The sequence below is a fragment of the Mercenaria mercenaria genome, chromosome 7, assembly GCF_021730395.1.
Source record: "Mercenaria mercenaria strain notata chromosome 7, MADL_Memer_1, whole genome shotgun sequence".
Classification (NCBI taxonomy): Eukaryota; Metazoa; Mollusca; class Bivalvia; order Venerida; family Veneridae; genus Mercenaria; species Mercenaria mercenaria.
The window spans coordinates 62849588-62869557 of record NC_069367.1 but is presented as its reverse complement, the minus strand read 5'-3'; the positions used below and the strand labels follow the sequence as shown (position 1 = coordinate 62869557).

The following is a 19970-nucleotide window of genomic DNA, read 5'->3' as shown; positions in this document are numbered from 1 at the left end:
CGTGTGGGATTTGTGTTTATCCCGAGCTTAAATATCTTTTCGTGATGAAAAGCTGACATGCCGTACTAAAGCCCAGGTAATTTCAATTCGTTAGAAAGTGCTGAAAATTGACTCCCCCTATAGCAATAAAATAAAAAAAAAGTCCACGCGCATACATTTAGACAGGGTGACACCTGCGCGTGACCCCTGACTATCTACGAATCAAAATACGGCTTTCGTTTACAAGTTTAGCATTTCTACTTTCATTTTCTTTACTTTCGGAAATAGCTGAAGGTCGAGTGACGTCATTTTCTGTGTTGTCAAAAACATATATATGCCTGGCGATATTGCATAAATATGTGCTGGCCGTCTTAATATGGCAATACGGGATGACAGAGATTTTTGGCGACAATATTTTGACCTTTATGATGTCTTTATGATGTCAGGGTGACCCGCTGGATATATACAGTATTTATTTGTCCAGGGATAAAGACTCGTAAAGTCAATATACTTAATTTGTTCATTTTTATTTACTTTATGATAAAGTCGAGTGGCTTCTGTTTGACCCACGAATAACGCATCTCTAGCGTTTAATCTATCTGTTATGTCAACAGCATTAACAAATAGACACAACTTTTTATTTTGTTTGATTTGGGAATCAAATTCATGCTCCCATATTGATACATATTTCTTTCTTAGAGTCTGTATGTATTGCTCCTTTTTCTTGTGTTCAAATAAACATTTTATATTAGTCATTATTCCTAATCAGAAAGTAGATAAGGTCATAAACTCGACATGTAATACGTCACTATGTCAACAAAGTTGGGGTGTATCGCCCCCGCCCCCCACCCCTATTCATGGAGTCTCCTACCTGTCTCGTTCGCAAAATCAAAGGCGAAATTGTAGTGACCAGCTGTAACAGGGCTGAACAACAAACATGCAGTGTACCTCAGACCAATACGGTCATAGCCTCCAGCAATAAAATGTTTGATAATTTTAATAAATAATGGTTGCTATGCTCGGGAATTGTACGAAGTTTGTAAATCGCATGTCCATAACAGTAATGTTGTGAAATATTTTGTCGCAGAAGAGTCTTTGTTGTAATTTATTTTGATCTTCGCCGGTGTAACATTAAATGTTGACCTCGTTGAAAATTGACCCCATGGGTCATTTTTCAACGTTGAGAATTGACCCTGCCAACATGTCAACATTAAATGTTGATAAAAAAGTCGTTGAGACCTGATCAGTCGTTAAATTTTGATCAGTAATGGGGTCATTTTTTAACGGTTAGTTGAATTTAAGTTAAACGTCGGAGATCGTCTGTTTGTAGTAGAGAAACACACTGGAAAGAACCAGAAACTATCGCAGGCTTGCTGGATAGCTTCTTTAAAATAATTTCACAAGGCCGAGTCCAGCCTCAAACTGACAACTTTACCGAGGTAGGCGAGATCATCTATATGTTGGACAGGAAACTGTTAACGAAAGTTTAACACAATGATTTTCGACAGGTAGGTGGGTGTGGGCATATCGAGACTTCCACACAGGGAGCACCTTTACCGATCATAACAAAATATTTATAAGGGATATGTCTGTAACACAAAGAGATATGTTTTTACGTTGTAAAGATATGTCTTTATACATCCTAATGCCAGGTTCGAAATACTTTTATCTCATAATTAGAATTTTGTTTTACGAATTTATATAATCTACTGTTTTAATTCATTTATAGAATGTACAGATATGGCTTTCAGATATAGTCTCCTATAATTTGTTTAGAATGACCACATGCTTTAATGGTTTTATATGGTGTGTATAAATTACTACAAATCGACCTGTACCCGTTTCTTAAGAAGATCTTTCCCGTTTGATGCGGCCCGCGTTTCAATTTGAACAACTTCAAACAAAAACACCGATAGTTTGATATTGCCGCAATATATACGTCACAGTTACTCTTGTAGGCCAATAAAAACTAGTTGTGTGTTTTAATTTATGTGTTGGTTTCTAATCATATTCAACATTTCTATTTAAACTAAAATATAAAGTCAACATTTAACATTATGTATTATACGCAGTCTAGTCTACCGAAGGCACAGCATGGAAAGCACGTGCAACTTTCCTGCCAAAATACGTATAAGCTAGCTTTTGTTATACGATAAATTCAGAACACAGTCATTCTTAATAATGAACGAGATGTGGTTATTGTAGATAATGTATATATGACTGTTTCAACATAATACAATTGTGAAAGTATTATTTTCAGTCAAGAGCATCTTGAGTTTAAAAAAGTACGTGTGTCAAAAAAATTAAATTTCAAGCAATTCAATAACACTAAGGTTAAATATATTGTATGGTGCATTTCTTGGCAGAATTATATTGGAAAAATAACAGGTCGCCCAACACGACATAAACGAAAATTTTGCAAGCTCGGTTTGACTGAGCCTGTCATGGACGGTAACGTGTTTGAAAACATTTTTATTGCATATGTTACTGAATATAGTAACAAATTTGCACTGACTTTAAAATGTAATATATATGAGCAACGGGAGCTCAAATTGGTTTTCGTGTGAGCTTGTGTGCATGATATCGATATCAGGCCACTTCCGCCCATATCAGGCACACTTCCGCTGCGCAAAACATCCAGATTTTATACTTCCACTCACAGAACGTCAAGTATATAAACTAACATATAGATCTATTTTACAAAAGAATGGATGGAGCGAGTTGAATTTTGTCTTACAATTTTCTTAGTCGTGCCCTTAAAAGTTAGGCTCTTGTTGCTCTGACTTCAGACAAGTTGTTGAGTACATTGGTGTAATTGTACCTTAAATTTACCTTAATTTTATGTTTTGTTTTATTTATCTGTTACTTTTGCACTAATGTTAAAGCCTTTATCAGCGGGGATTTTATTTACATTGTGTTGTTTAACTTGTTGAAAATAGGGTAAGTGCGAGGTTGGCATGCCCTAAACGCGTTTAAAACCCCAGTTTCCTTTATTTAGGTTACTGACCGTTCCAAGGCGGTGCCCCTAATTTCAACAGGTTGTTTTGTCTGTCTTGTATTGTGTGTTGCGTATGTTTTCTTGTTTGTTGTTAGCGTTTTTACTCCGCCCCACTCCCCCCTTTTGTCCTCTCCTTTCCCTTGCATTTACGCTTCTTTTTGCACCCCCTCCCCCTTTACTTTTAGTAAGTTTTCGTGGCTCCTCTTTGTTTTGGCAGCCGAATCCCAAGACGGTACTTGATTGTTTTTTCCTACTTGTGTGGGTGCGTTTGTAAGCTTGTGAGCCTATAACGGTGCCCTGCCGTTTTCTTATGTGTTGCTTGTTCGTTTTTCTATGTTATTCAGTTGATCGTCGTTGTGTGTTTATCTTTGGTACATGAGTGTCTGCGCTATTGTGGTTTACGTTGTAGTGCGACTGTTCTTTAATGAACATGGCATTCCCTTGTATATTCGTCCTTGTTCAAATTTCCCCTTCGGATTCCTCCCCCACCCCGGACCCCATTTCGTCCTTTACCAATTCCTTCCCCTTTATCAATATTTAGCCTATATTAATATGTACTTGCTGGATGTTTGAAGCAACCCGTCTGAAATATTTTCCATTACAGCTTCTTTTTGTTGTGGGCCTACTATGTATATGCGTGTCTCTGGGGCTGTGTTTTTGGTGCTCTGTGATTCTACCCTTACCTATTATCTTTTATTAACATAATTTCGTTAGATCACTCTTGGCGTTGTTGAATAACGTTGACACAAGAAACTACAGTCATAGAATGCATGAATTTGAAAGCTTCGCCCGCCTGCCACCCCCCCCCCTACCCGGCCCCCCTACCGAGACTCTGCCCTGGACGCTTACGTCTCCATACCACTCGCCTATTTGATGAAGCCTTCCTGTGCGCCTGGATAGAGTCTGTCTGGTGATGTGTCATTTTCAATGTGATTGAAGAGTTTTAACATATATCTGTAAAATCACGAGTGTGTCGGGAGGGCGGATCCCATGACCCATTCCCTCCTAGCTTGGGGCTCCATGTCAGCTAGACATTTATGGAGTATGTTCTGATAAAGGTCGAATTCTCGTCTGCTTTTCACAATAAGAGCGGGCGCCTGGGTCGAACCAACGACCTTCCGTAAGCCAGCTGGATGAATTCAACGTCCCGAATGAGGCTCGAATCAACATCGATGAGGGGCAAGTGATTTGAAGTCAGCGATCTTAACCACTCGGCCACGAAGGTCCCTCTGATTAATATAACAGATTGTAACAGTGCCCGGTTGGATATTCTTTTTTCAGTACATGTAGATTTTCATAGGTCTGTCATGTTATGGCTGTGTAACGTTGAAATGACCCAGAAGGTCAATTTTCAACGTTGTAAAATGACCCAGTATGTAAATTACCGACGGGGTCTAAATATAACTTACAACACCTTTACATGACCGAAAGCAAAACATCAACTGATACGAATGCCTAATATATTATGGGTGGATCATGTCAAACCACTCTGTGAAATGAGATAGTATTGCGCAAATTCCGGAACTTTATGTGAAAATCGCACAGCCAAACTTCCTACATCATGATCAACAATTAGGTTTTTTTTCTAGCGAGATCGCCTATGTCACAAAACGCTTAAAAAGTTTAAAGCCATATCCTACTTTCCGCTGAAAGCATGGAACTAAAGGTGCCCGATCGGATAATTTCTTCAAAATCTGAAAAACGGCTTTTTGTTCGGATCTTACATGTGATATGCAAAGCGTAGCAATTCATACCAGCGAGGTCGATTTAATTCGGATCACAATGGTTGATGGGCGGGTGTCCCAAGTGGCTAAATATCATTTTACGTTATTTTCTTTGTCAATCTAGAATTTTATCTTTCCTTTGGTAGATGAATTAACACTTACTTTTTTTTCGTTTATTTTCCTCTCATTAAGTAATAGAAAGAGCATTGAAACTCGAGGGTAAACGATTTGTACGAGGGGGCGTAGCCCCCGAGTATAAATCGTTTACCCGAGAGTTTTAATGCTCTTTCTGTTTTCTATCATAGCCATCCATATATGGTAGTTCAATAGGCGTTCCACATTGCCAAATACAGCAGTTCAGTGAGTACTTAAAATCCTTGTTTTGCAAATGTGTAAAGCTCAGGTAAAATAAACCAATGCGAACGCAGAAAATCAATTAAATGCACGTCGCTGTCGCTGTTAGAGGCACGCCCATACACGCTGGCATACTTTCCTATCCAACAGTGCGGTAACTAGCGTGCGGGTATTCAATACCTGCACACTTGTACTTACCGCACCGAGCTATGATACAATATACTTTTTACATTACCTTTCTTGACCTTTTGCTCTTTCAAAAGTGCATACTGAGTTTGCAAACTGCCATAACAAAATATATATTATAATATATTATATACATAAAACGTTTCAAGAAAAGCATTCACATAAGTTACTTTGCAACTTTATTCCTCATTCAAACTATTTCTCGCAGTGTTGCTCTATTATGTTCAATATTGTTTGAACAAATACATTAAATATTGAAAATGTAATCTCACGGAGTATTATTATCGTAAACTTAATGATAAGTGGAGCAACGATCTTAGTGTAAAACGTAATTTACGGTGTTCCGTTAGGGCCAGCGGCGCCTGCTCCCTGTGACCGTGAAGCGCGAAAGTACGACGGTACGATGACAGTACGGTGGTGACAACATGACAGTACGATGGCGAAGTACTGTCGCGCTTCGCCATCGCACTGTCGCGCTTCACCATCCTAGTGTCACCATCGTACTGTTGCGCTTTGCTAGTGCACTGTCGAACTTCACCATCGTAGTGTCACCATCGTACTGTCGCGCTCCGCCATCGTACTGTCGCGCTTCACCATCGTACTGTCGCGCTTCATCAACTTTTCTCTGTTTCCACCAGTATGAATTTTAGCATTGAAATATACCGAACGAAACAGTCGACCCGCCGGTTGCTAGTTTGAAAATAGCGCAAAATTTCAAAAATATTGAAAAACGCTAAGATATTATATCTACACTACTAACACATCCCATTTTTAAAAGTTCACAAAAATACCCGTACAAGTTGTGTTTATGGAAACGAGAGAACACCATAGGTGTAGAGTTTTATTGTTTTTATTAAAGAATGGTGTAATATCACAAAAATATGAAATACTCTTTCCATAGTACTTGTGGTTGTCACTTTCCTTTTTCATAACGTTTTTCTCTAGTTTGTAAATTGTAGATATTTTATGATATTTTTGTAACTTTTCAAAAAAGGGCTGAACTCGTAAAATGAGGAAATTTGTATGACTGCACAGACTGATTTTGTTGAAATTTTGAAATCTTATCAACAGCATATTGTTCTAAAGAAATTCTCAATTTCAAAAAAGTTCTTTCATTGATTTTTAGCATGGATATGACCAAAACAACAAAGGCGGTTCAGCATAATAAGGTTAGCATTTTTCAATATTAACCTTTTGAAAAATGTACAGCATTAATGTCATTGTATTTGAAATAGCCTCTGTCATGAAAAAAGATTGAGCACATAAAGGTATACTACCGTTCATTGTTTCCAGTACCTTTGGTTCTTTGATTGAAATTGTGTAGAGATGATGATTATTTTTATAATCGATTAAGTCTCTGAAGGAATATATATTTTCCTTCGTGTCAATACATATCGAGTGTCAATGAATACTAATACGATATAGAATACATCGAAAACTATTAGTCAATACATCTGGTTTAAATATGTACACTTGATATCTAGTTTCTTTAGATAACAAAGTTACAAAGTGACGTTGATACCCAAGTCAGTATATAAATTGTGTAAACAAGAGGAAGTAGCAACATATGTCGTAAAATGAAGCTGATTATTCGAGCATGTTATTGAAATACTGTGAGGAAGATACTCAATAACAAAGTGACTATTATCGAAGTTTTAAAATAGCAATAGGTGTCAATGTGTATTTGATGAATGTAAATATTGGAAATCATTAAAACGATCTCTATACAGGTCATTTAATTTTGTGGAAAGTAATATAAATGGTCATATATGTGTTATGTCTGTAAAGAAGAAACGCAGGGACGTAGACGGAGGGTGGGCATGGATTGTACTGGTTGCGGTGTATTGTGGTAAAATAATACTCTCAACTCAGCTGTATATGGCGGGAGTTTTCTACGTGGCTATAGTAGACTATTACCATGGTGACATCGCTAAAACCTCTTTGATAGGGTCGTTAAGCTCTGGATTGATGTGCCTCTGTGGTAAGTCCAAGACAATTGTCGTGATATTGTTCTATATATTGTTACAATTCAGGTAGACTAAGGGTGTCCTACAGGATAGCGGGGTTCACCGACATCACTCTCTCCGATTGAAAGACATGCTAGATCGGAAAAATCTATTGATGTAATTTATGTGTAATAGATTATCTGACTGGGCACAGCATAACGATAAACTTGTGGATGAACATAATCATAATGGGTATAGAAAGAAATGATATACAGCTGATCATAACTCTTTTATTAAACACATGATTGATTCTAGAGAATTAAAGCTACAGGACATTTAGGCCACTTTCTTCTGGCTAAAACAAGATTTGTTGAAATTTTGAAATCTTATCAACAGCATATTGATCTAAGGAAATTCTAAATGTCGAAAAAAAGTTCTTTCATTAATTTTGATATATGATATAAACAACAAAGACGGTTCAGCATAATAAAGTGTTCTAAACTTGTGAAAAACGTCTATCGAGTACATAAAGGCTTTGACTGAAATTGTGTAGAAATGAAGATTATTTTTATAATCGATTGAATGTCTGTAGGAATATATATTTTTCCTATCGTATTGTAAGTCATATTAGTTTTCGTGTCAATACATGCTGCGTGTCAATCAATAATTATACGATAATGTCACGTTTTGAATACGTAAACATTTTAATACTATTGGTGCGGTTTAATTAATACATCTGGTTATTTCATTACAGATGTACCTGATATGATCTAGTTTCTTTATATAACAATACCCGATTAAAATAGTGTAAACTAGGGTAATGTACATGTATGATGTAGCAATATATGTCGTAAAACGAAGCTGGTTATTCGAATACTGAAATATTGTGAGTAACAAAAATTTAGAGAAAAAAAGATATCCTTGTAAATAGATGATTGTAAATACTCTCTGATTAAAAGACATGCTAGATTGAACTAATCTATGGTGTAATTTATGTGTAATAGATTATCTTACTGAGCAAAACATACTGATAAACGTGTGGATGAACATAAATCATAATGGGTATAGAAAGAAATGATATACAGCTGATCATAACTCTTTTATTGTACAGAAAAATAAAACATTTAAAATGTAAAATCTACGTTTTGTACATTTATAGGTTTAGAAACACGTGTCTACGGCGTGATATTTCAGTGAGGCAGCACTATAAAGTTGGGCATTGTGCTCACTGCTACAAGTAGACACCGTCTTTTATATAACTGAAAAATTGTTGAAAGAGACGTTAAACCCGAACACACGCACGCACGCACGCACGCACGCACACACACACACACACACAGAGAGAGAAAAGGCAAATCATTCTATAAATCATTCTATAAAAGGAGATTCCTGGCCAATGACATAGTTCATATGGCGATCTTACAGCTTTTTATGGTGGAGTAAGACCCCAGGTGCCCGTCCGTGCATTATTTCATCACGGGCGGGCACCTGGGTAGAACCACCGACCTTCCGTTAGTCAGCTGGATGGCTTCTTCACGCTCAATTAGATAATCTATTGTTGATGACATGCTTACAATGAAAACATGTTCAGAGCATCTGACAAAGCATAAGGGTTTTGGTCCAAATTTTGTTTTGGTAGAAAATGGGGTTCTGGGCTAAACTTACATGTTTTGACATATTCCGACGAGTAAGATCTGCAATTTAACAATATTAGTTATCGGTGAGAGTCTCGCTCGGGGCGTTGAATTCTTCATGTGAAGAAGTCATCCAGTTGACTTACGGAAGATTGGTGCCCGCCCGTTATGAAGTAATGCATGGAGGGGCACCTGGCGTCTTCTTCCAACATGAAAAATGGCACCTGGCGTCTTCTTCCAACATGAAGAATGGCACCTGGCGTCTTCTTCCAACATGAAGAATGGCACCTGACGTCTTCTTCCAACATGAAGAATGGCACCTGGCGTCTTCTTCCAACATGAAGAATGGCACCTGGCGTCTTCTTCCAACATGAAGAATAGCACCTGACGTCTTCTTCCAACATGAAGAATAGCACCTGACGTCTTCTTCCAACATGAAGACTGGCACCTGACGTCTTCTTCCAACATGAAGACTGGCACCTGGCGTCTTCTTTCATCACAAAAAGCTGGAATGTCGCCATATGACCTATAAATATGTCGGTTTGACGTTAAACCCAACCACAACAAAAATACACTATGATAGTAAAAACCTAAGAGATAGCGGTCTCTAGTTTTAGTCTGTTAACTTTTTTTTCAAGCGATAAACACGGTATAAGTATGTCGCATATTGCCTCGAGGTTACATTCTACCAATTCAATTCCTTATTTATTTCATATTAATAACAAAACATTCAGACCTCATTTTCAGCACTTTAGAGCATTTCAATGATATGAAAACCATATATGGTCATTTAGTATAACATGTCTTCTTATCAAAAATAGAAAAATATTGACATGTTATGTTGAATATAAGAAAAATAATCTGTTCTGAGAAACATCACCCTCTAAAAATGCCCCCATGAAAACAGCCGTTTAGCAGTTATGCGTAGGTAGACATTTTTCGCAAAGAATAAAACTTATTCCAAGAAATTTACAATGAAAATGGTCTAGATCTATTCTCAATACTATAAGCAATAAACAGAAGCCAAAAATTTAACTGTCACCTCCTCATGTCACTCATTATACAAGATTTCATCTATAGCATGGAACTACATTTTGGACTACTTCACATGTAACACTGAGTAGTCACTTCCGGTTTGGTGTAATCCGTCCTTAAAGAAACATTTTTCATACTCAAAATGTGTTATTTTCACTTAAATTGTACCAGTAACCTAAATGCATGAAAAAAATACCAGTTTCAGTTTGATACAATCAATTTTCAAGGTTTTATGGCTTTTTCAGTAACGTATGCTAGCGCACCAAATTTCCTGGAAAAAAGCTGTCGCGACATCATTTTTGACCACTTTTCCTTGCTTGAGCTTATTTTTGCCATATTTTATCAAGTTTCACCATAAACTGCACTCAAATCACACACTGTTACTGTAAAATATACCCAAACTCACCCCTGACACCTAAAACATACCAATATTTAGTCAATAAATATGCATTTTTTGAAAAAAATACACCCAAAACAGTGATTTTGAAATATTTTTAGTTTTTCTTCTTTTTCTCTGCTAAATTGCACTGAAATTGTCATCTTCTATCATAATCTGGCCAAACTAGCCTGTTTACAGCCACATCTAAACAAGTTTAAATTTTTACCCCTGCACAACTTATAGGTTACATTCTACCAATTCAATTCCTTATTTATTTCATATTAATAACAAAACATTCAGACCTCATTTTCAGCACTTTAGAGCATTTCAATGATATGAAAACCATATATGGTCATTTAATATAACATGTCTTCTTATCAAAAATAGAAAAATATTGACATGTTATGTTCAATATAAGAAAAATAATCTGTTCTGAGAAACATCACCCTCTAAAAATGCCCCCATGAAAACAGCCGTTTAGCAGTTACGCGTAGGTAGACATTTTTCGCAAAGAATAAAACTTATTCCAAGAAATTTACAATGAAAATGGTCTAGATCTATTCTCAATACTATAAGCAATAAACAGAAGCCAAAAATTTAAATGTCACCTCCTCATGTCACTCATTATACAAGATTTCATCTATAGCATGGAACTACATTTTGGACTACTTCACATGTAACACTGAGTAGTCACTTCCGGTTTGGTGTAATCCGTCCTCGAGATGCTAATTTTTGCCGAGAAATTATATAAATATGGCATTCCTGAGAGGGTGATATGAAAAATGTTCACTGCGAGATATATGAATATTGACCGAGGCGCCAGCCTAGGTCTATATTCATATTTCGAGGGGTGAACATTTTTCATATAACCTTCTCAGGAATGCAATATTCATTTTATTATACCGAAAGCTTATAAAGGTCAAAGCATTTACTGGAAAATCAACATAAAAATTTATTTAACATTAAAAAGTAATTACTAACCAAATTATGAAGGCAGAAATAAAGAATCTTTACTTGTTAGCACTCATAATTTGTGGCGACTTTGCTGTGTAATAAGACTTTTTTGATAGATTTAGTCGAGACGTTTAATATCGCTGACCGCTATATTTATTCTAATATTTCAACATTGCGACAATCAGTAGCATTAAAAAACGGCGATAACTTTCTTTTTTCTAAATGAAACATATAAGTGTGAGCACTCATTCTCTTAGTTAGATCATTTCCAAACTTACTGTGGTAGTTTCGATTCAATATTTGATGAAAAATTGTTTTCCAAATATTTTGCACATAGAAGAAAATTCGGCCATGTTCGCACATGCAAGAGCACCAGAAAAGGGTAATTCAATCCTAACGTATAATTCTATAAGCGCCTCGTCTGAAAATTTATCGACTCAGTCTTTTAATCAATGCGAAAGTATCAATCTCTCAACGGGTGATATGAAAAAATAATATCACATGCGCAGTAAAACAAAATAACGCTGTTGCGCATGTGATATGAAATTATGGATCATATCACCTGCGCAGAAATTGAAAAGAACGATTTTGCGCATGTGATATAAAATCACTGGGGAATACGATATATTATTCAAGTTAAACTAATGGGAAATTTGCATTGGACATTTATATGAGGTATAATAAAAACGCTTACTTTATTACAGATCATGGACATGATGTACTTTATATACATATCACACTATAGATATATCAATTCTTAAGTATTTGTTATAAAAAAATTTTTTTATTAAACAAAAGTCATTAATTAAACATGGGGTATTCCGAATCATCACACTTTTATCTGATCAATTCTGTACCATATAGTTGTTTATCTAACATATGTTGTGCAGCAGAAAGGTCATAATCAGTAACACAAAGTTTATGTAAAATTAAAGAAGAAAAGTATTTTGTATCACAGGGAGTTGTCCAATGAATTTTTTTATGGCAGATGTCAAAACTTTATTGTTGTCTCAGCTTTGACGCATTTATACATTTTATTCTTTGATAGTCCAGACTGTGCTAAAAGGTTTCTAATTGTATATGTGATAAGGTAATTTTGAATACCTGGGCACCTTTAACTTTAAAGGCCTAGATTCGCTACTATATAAGTGTCCCCCCCCCCCAAATCCAATATACAACTCCCATCTTATCTGCTGCTTATCAGCGATTATGTAACAGTTACTGATTAGGGCAATTAGCACAGCAGGGACTCCAACTAGACCATGAAGATGTGTGCAGTGGAGTTGAAAGAAATTAATTTTTCTTCTGTGAATGTGGAATGATAATAATAATAATTATTATTTTGATATTATATCGATGATAATAACTATTACTTTAATGTTATAATAATAATAATAATAATGATAATAATAATAATTATTATTATATTATTAATATTATTATTATTATTACATATAGGATGATAAAAGATACAGTAATAATATTGAAAATAACAATGATAATAAAACACAAGTATAGTGAAAACTTCAGGAGTTCTTTGTGCTGACAAAAAAATAATATAAAATTATTGTGTTCCATCTATACTCAATTTTCATTTTTAGTTTGTTGCAAAAAGTGACTTTTTTTATGCTTTGCTTTGTAACTTTGAAATGCACATACTGTTTTCAATTTTAGACAAATGTTTTCTAAAGTATTCTGCCAGCTTTAGATGAGTGAAAGTCACTTTTTTTCTGAAATATCACAATTCTCCAGACAGAATTTGAAAAAAATAAAAACTTGCATATTTCTTTATGAAAGTTTCTCATTATTTATTATTGTGAAAATAAGTTTCTGGTTATTTTATTATTGTGTTTGATCAACAACATTTTTCTTTACATAGAAATGCCTAAAAAACCTAGTATAACTTTAAATGTTATTAATTATTCATTAATTTAAAATAAATTACATTGTTTCCCCTTCTCACTAACTGATACACTTGAAAGGTAGACTGACTCTCCAATAAACAATGACCCTTGTTTATTGGAACCATACTGTGATGGTCATTAGCCCCCAACTGTGCTGGTGAAGACAGAAATCCCTTGGCCCACTGCCAAAATCTAGGCCTTTAAGACTACCTGACTGATAAGGTGTTGATTGTTAAATACCTTTTGATTTTATTACCTTAGACGCTTTCTTGAATTTGATTGGTTTATAATATTGATGACAGTTACAATAAGGGTCCGTTTTATTGGTCAGTTAAAAATAAGTAAAGCATGATTAACGGTTTGGGATACCGAACTTCAGTTTATAGTAGTTTATTTTAGCTCGGTGTATCGTTTTGTTGAATGAAATAATAATCTAACGCTACACTTATTCCAAACACGCACAATAAGAAAAGGGGTCAAAGAAAGGGGCCAGAGAACTGATGCCAGTCGCCTTACAACTGTAAATCAAAGGTAAAGCTCCAAAGGAGTCTATCCCACCGTTAAAGGGGGGAGGGTGGGGGGAGGGCACATGGGTTGTGTTCTATCCGTTGAAAGGGTTTTCTTACAAACTTACTGTTTGATCCATAACATCTGTTTCAAGATTTTTTACAAATTTTGCAAAAGAAATATTGAAAGGGGCAATTTTACGATGATACAGAGAGGACATAGATGTTTTATACAATTGCATGTGCAAGTATTTAAATTATTACTTGTGGGCCCCTGTAGCCGAATGCTTAAGGTCGATTACTTCGGACCACATTTCTGTCACCGCTGTGGAACCGAAACGTCGCTCGCTTTAGGAGCAGAATTTTTTCATGTGAGGACACCATCCAGTTTACTTGTGCAGAAGTTTGGTGTTTCTACCATTGTGCCCACCCGTACCTGATATACCGTCCGGATGTCCCTCCGAATTGAAAAGCTGAAAATCGCCATATATCCTTTCCGCAGCCTTAACGTAATAAAACGTAATTAGCGTCTGCTGGCCCTTTCACGTTTCCGTAGAATCAACATTTATTACACGAAATTTATTTTGAAAATATTTCTGAATTGTCTAGGTCTGCAGCTCTCAAATACGGTTATATCCGTTACATCCGAGGCACATACTGACACTCTCAGATAACATCAAAAACGACCTTTTTAGCGGTTTGATGAAGTTCCAAAATTATCAATGTACCCTTGGTCCGTTACCGACCCCTGTGGGATTTGTGTTTATCCCGAGCTCAAATGTCTTTTCGTAGATGAAAAGCTGACATGCCGTACTAAAGCCCAGGTAATTTCAGTTCGTTAGAAAGTGCTGACAATTGACTCCCCAATAGCAAAAAGGAAATAGTTTTTAACTGGGTTATTGGGATGAAACTAGTCTTCAAGACAGTAACCGTCCAGGCAGGCCTGCTGTTGCAGCAACAAAGAAAAGCAAATAGTTAAAAACTTCTCATTTGAGTGAATTCTGTAATTTGTAATTATCCGTTTGCACCGTGGAATTTAGGCCTAAAAAATTCTTTGTTTCCGGTAACATGCTAAAAAAACTAGGGTAGGTAGGTAGGTTGAAATTTTTTTTTTTTTTTTTTTTTTTTTGGTGGGGGTGGGGGGAATTTTTTTTATTCAGGGAGACTTTTCGGAAATTATTTTTGTGTCAAAACATGAATACAAATAAGGGGGTTATGCTTTTAGAGCATCAGTAAGATGATTTCGAACATCACTGGTCATGTTTAAAGCATAAAAAGTGCAGTTTTGCAACTTTTTGTTAAAAAGTTGAAAACAAAAATTCTCCAAGGCCATAAAAACATTTAGGGTCGGGCCAAAAATTTAGAGTAGGTCGGGATACAGGAAACAAACAAACTTTTTTTTACGCCTTATATACATGGGAGTCAGAAACTAGTATTTGCGTTAACGTAAACTCTTTTCTGATTTGCAATAAACTATTTACACGATGCCATCAAGGTAAATAGAACAGATCTTTTATTTGATAAACACAGATTACAAAACATACATTTTGTAATAACATGTGAACAAATATACATAATTATATATACAAATATACATACACACAAAGGTGGATACGGATCAATGTGGATGTGGGGATGGTGATCACACATTTTAAATCAGCAGAAATGAATATCTATGTTAAATCAATTTAGAAGTCCTTTAGTAATACAAATTTTCTAAAGATGTTAATGAGTCAGTGCACTTACTTTTCATCTGCTATATATAATTTTTGTTACAGGTAGGCAAAAAGAGAACTAATGATGGATAATACCATCCATATGATGAGTCGCGTGTATACGCAACATTAAATATCATCTGTTATATAATGTGTACTGTATCGTTCCCTCCTAAACGCAAAAAGAGGATAACTACTTCTTTGCGCCAATACAGGTATCCGCTTTTTGCGTCGACGTGGAGATATATTTACGTTCTTTATCAAGTAGCGGATTGATTCAAACAAAGGAAATTTATTTATATATATTATATGTGACTGTGTGTATCATGTGCTGCTAATATAATGAGAAAACTATGACTGACCGAGGGGAATTTAAGTGCCCAACACCTGATGATACTTTTTCTTGTGTAGTACATTTTGTAGTTGAATAACAAGGGACATTAAATATCTGCATCATATTGCTGAACACAGTTCATCTTTTTAGCAGTAATATACAAATGTCAACAAATGTTCATGCCGTATGCATTATGTCTGTAAACAAGATTCGCAGGGACGTAGACGGAGGATGGGCGTGGATTGTACTTGTCGCAGTGTATTGTGGAAAATTAATACTTTCGACAACATTGTATATGTCGGGAGTGTTCTATGTGGCATTCGTGGATTATTTCCATGATGATGCGGCTAAAACCACTATTATAGGGTCCTTAAATTCTGGACTGATGTGCCTCTGTGGTAAGTTTGACTGTCTGAGACAAATACCATACCTCTCTCTCTCTCTCTCTCTCTCTCTCTGTTTGTCTCATGACACTTGAATTTAACAGTTCAAGGATGATGCATCTCAGTTCACAAGATGTTAAAGTTTACTCTTCCATTAAGAACACTGACAAACTATTTATAAAATTCATAAAATGATTAAAATGTTTAATCGTAGCCTGTCCATATTCATATGTAGCGGAATACTTATTTGAATAACAATGTATGGTCCATATTCATATGTAGCGGAATACTTATTTGAATAACGATGCATGGTCCATACCCATATCTAGCGGGGAACTTAGTTTTTATTTTGAAATATTTCTTATCTGTCTGGAACAATTCGGCCAACTGATCCTAGTTAAGAATACTACTATGTTTAGTTTCAGATCAGCCGTAGTGTGTGTGCTGTTGGCAACATTAAATAATGTTGCAGTGTATGATTTTTAATGGAAATCTTGAAGAATTTTTCTTAGTTTAAAGATGGTGTACTTAAATTTTGCCTTAGTTGTCACAAAGTGCAATAGTGCACAGGTGTGCGAATTAATGCCATTACGGATCTAATGCATTTCTAATGTTCTATCTTTTCAGGACCATTTGTATCGATTTTAATCGCTTCTTACAGTTGTCGAGTGTGTCTGGTACTTGGTGGCATCCTCATATCATTGTCCTACTTTGTAAGCGCTTTCATTGACAACATGAACTACCTCATACTGACTCTCGGAGTTTGCGGAGGTAAGGACACATTCATGTATGTTTATTGATTTTCGACGTACTTCATACTAACTGTCAATATTCTGGAGGTAAGAATAGATATTTGTGCACATTTGTGATTTTCTACTTAACTCTTACTATTTCTCGTCGATTGTAGGTATAAGAATAAATATTTGCTCAAACATATTGATTTTCTTCGAACTACCCAGTACTTGCTCACAGAGTTTGTGGAGGTAGAAGTATATAATATTGAGGGTTTTTTTAAATTTTCTATTGACTGCCACAAGATAGCTCATGTGAAAGTAAGAATAAATATTTATTCATACTAACTCATTTTCTATTGACTTCTCGGAGTTTATGGAAAAAAAAACAGAACAAATGTTTGTTCGTATTTTTATTGACTGGCTAAGGGCTTTCATGTTAAATGTCTGCCTTATTCGACCGGGTTAACAAGTTATATTGCAAGTAAACATTTTTCTGCAACAATTTCTCATTTTTAATGTTATTGCTCTCCCACCAAATATGTCGGAAGCAACTTTTTAGAAACGTTGAACTTACACAATGATATTTAACTATGACGATAAATGGTCACACTTAAATTCACGCGCGCACACACGTACGCACGCGCGCGCACGCGCACACATAATGTTTCGTTCAGAAATAATAATAAAAAAAAAACCTGCTAAATAACGCACACTCTCGGGTCTTTACTCAACGTGTCCGTCACTAGGCAGAGTTTTAAATAACAAGCGTACCAGGTAATTGACAGGGTATCTTGCCTTTTTAACCGCAAAGGTTTGAACGTCAGTGCGTCCGTCAAAAGTCAAAAATGATAATTGGCTGCTTTTACTGGTTCTTACATAGTATAAGTATAAAATGGATACATCTGCCTACACATCCATGTACCCGCCCGCTTAGCTCAATAGGGAGAGCGCAGTTCTACGGATCTCGGAGCCGTGAGTTCGATCCTCGTTCAGATACATTGTGCTGTTATAAATATTTAGAAATAAAAATACCGTACACGTGTGATATCATTGCATTTTGAAAGACACTAAACATTTTACTAAAAAAAATGAGATATACATTTCTTCTACTTGTTTCAGGTATTGCAAACTCTATCGCATCAATTCCTATGAGTGTGACGTTAGGGTACTACTTTCAGGAACGGAGGAATACAGTAATATCACTTTCTATGGCAGTAATTGGTCTTGCGATGTTTATTGCGTCTCCATTATCACTGTATTTATTACATTCTTATGGTTTGAAAGGGACTTTTATGATAGTTGGTGGCTTAAGTGCTCATCTTTGCATTTGTGGCGTAATTTGCAAACCTTCGGATGCTGAAATTGCTTTACAAAAAGAGAGAAATGCTATTAAAATCAAAGAAACAATGCTGAGACAGCGAACTAATACCTTGATACCTTCTAATAAACTTAAGGGTGTTTTAAATAGCTTTAATATAAATTTATTCAAAAATATATCATTTATGTTATTTTTGCTAAGTACTATTACGTGGAATATAATGCAGTCAGTTTGCTTAATGCATCTACCGAACTACATCGTTACCAAAGGTTTTCCAGAAAGTTCTATAACTCTCATTATGACCGTATTTGGAGTCAGTAATACTGTAGGTAGATTTCTCTCGGCACTAACTGTTGGAGCAGGAGGTATAGATAGCTTAACACTTCATGTAGGAACGCTTGGTGTAGCTGGTGTAGTGACCTTGACCTTTCCTCTCTACAGCCATTATGATTCTGCTGGATATATTTACGCTGCTGTTGCCGGTTTCTATACTGGTGCACCGAATACTGTAATGACACCGATCACATTGAGGCTCGTAGGAGTACAAGATATATCATCAGCACATGGTTTGGAAATTTTCTTCTGTGGAATAGGCATTTTGGCTGGACCTCCAATTGCAGGTATGTTTGTACAATGAAAAATAAGTGACAGCTATCCAGTTTACAGTTTACAGTTTTTTAATCAAGTCAAGGCCCATAAAGGCATCTGACAACAATTATAACAATAACAGTCATAGTAACAAAATCAGAACGGCATGTAAAACATGACAAATTGTTGCAGAAGTAACTGATAATGTGGAGGATGAGAACTAACTATTTATCTAAAAGCAGACATAATTTTCTTACAGAAAACAGCTAATTTTAACAATGTATTCTTATTGTCATTGTTCATAAGGTTAGAAAATTTGAGAGTATTTGGATATTTAAAATAATATTCATCTATATATTTTTTTCTATCAACATTGAAATATTTGCAATCAAAAAGATAATGAAATTCATCTCCTAAAATGTTACTGTTACACAAATGACAAGTTCTTTGTTCTCTTGCAATGCTTTCAAATCTATCTTTTTCTACTGGCAACAAATGATTCATGCATCTGAATTTACAAAGTGAAATGCCAAGGTCAAAAGGTAAAAGCTTGAACTATTTTTCAAATACAAATTCGTGTTTATACATTCTATAATTTAAACATTTGCTTGAGTTATTAACTGAATAGTTCCAGTTTTGTATAAACTGATCTTTAATTCTAGTGTTAACAACATTTTTGAAGGAGTTAAAAGAGTGAATCTTCTGATCTAACCAATAATTAGATATACCAAGAGAATCCAAACTGTCTTTAACATAACATAACCAGTTAAATTTCTTGTTTTGCTCCAAGCTATACAGTATGATTGCTACTTTAATTATTTTATTATTGATAAGAATACAACATGAAACGGTTTTAAAATTGTTTATTACAAGCTAAAACATAAGAATATTTTGTTTGTAAGGCTTATTTGTTGTCGCCAACGGTAAACCATATGGGCGAGTAATGTGAATGGGAAAATAGTGCAAGAAACAGAAGAAGAAACTCCAGCTCCAGAAGCTTTCCTGGTTCTTTAGCGTGCCAGGTGTAAAGCTTATCTAAATGTAAATAATTTTTAGTTGGAGGAGCGGGGACTCGAACCCACGACCCCTGATTTCGTAGTCAGCTCTATGTTCACGTCACGTATCAAAATGACCTTTAATGATGTTTAAAGGTAAACTAGGCCCAAATTTCTTATTTGATAAGTATATATGATTTATGTAAACATAAAATTAACACGTTTTAGTGTATTGACAGCATTATGCATTATGTTCAAAACAGTACACATCTAATACATGTAAGCACAGTATAAATGTGTACTG

At 35.4% G+C, this 19970-nt stretch overlaps 1 protein-coding gene across 3 annotated transcripts in view; it reads left to right on the top strand.

Moving 5' to 3' along the window:
• LOC123555359 (monocarboxylate transporter 9-like) overlaps positions 1–19970 on the top strand; it is a 29710-nt gene that overhangs the window by 8497 nt on the left and 1243 nt on the right. The window contains exons 1-3 of one of the 3 annotated variants that reach the window (XM_053548519.1): positions 6694–7222; positions 16659–16802; positions 17885–18703. In XM_053548519.1, the coding sequence (XP_053404494.1) occupies positions 7018–7222; positions 16659–16802; positions 17885–18703 (1168 nt within the window). In that variant the 5' untranslated portion in view covers positions 6694–7017. Of the gene's footprint in view, positions 1–6693; positions 7223–15257; positions 16047–16658; positions 16803–17884; positions 18704–19970 lie in introns of those variants that run through there. The other 2 variants (XM_053548516.1, XM_053548518.1) reach the window with 2 other exon arrangements.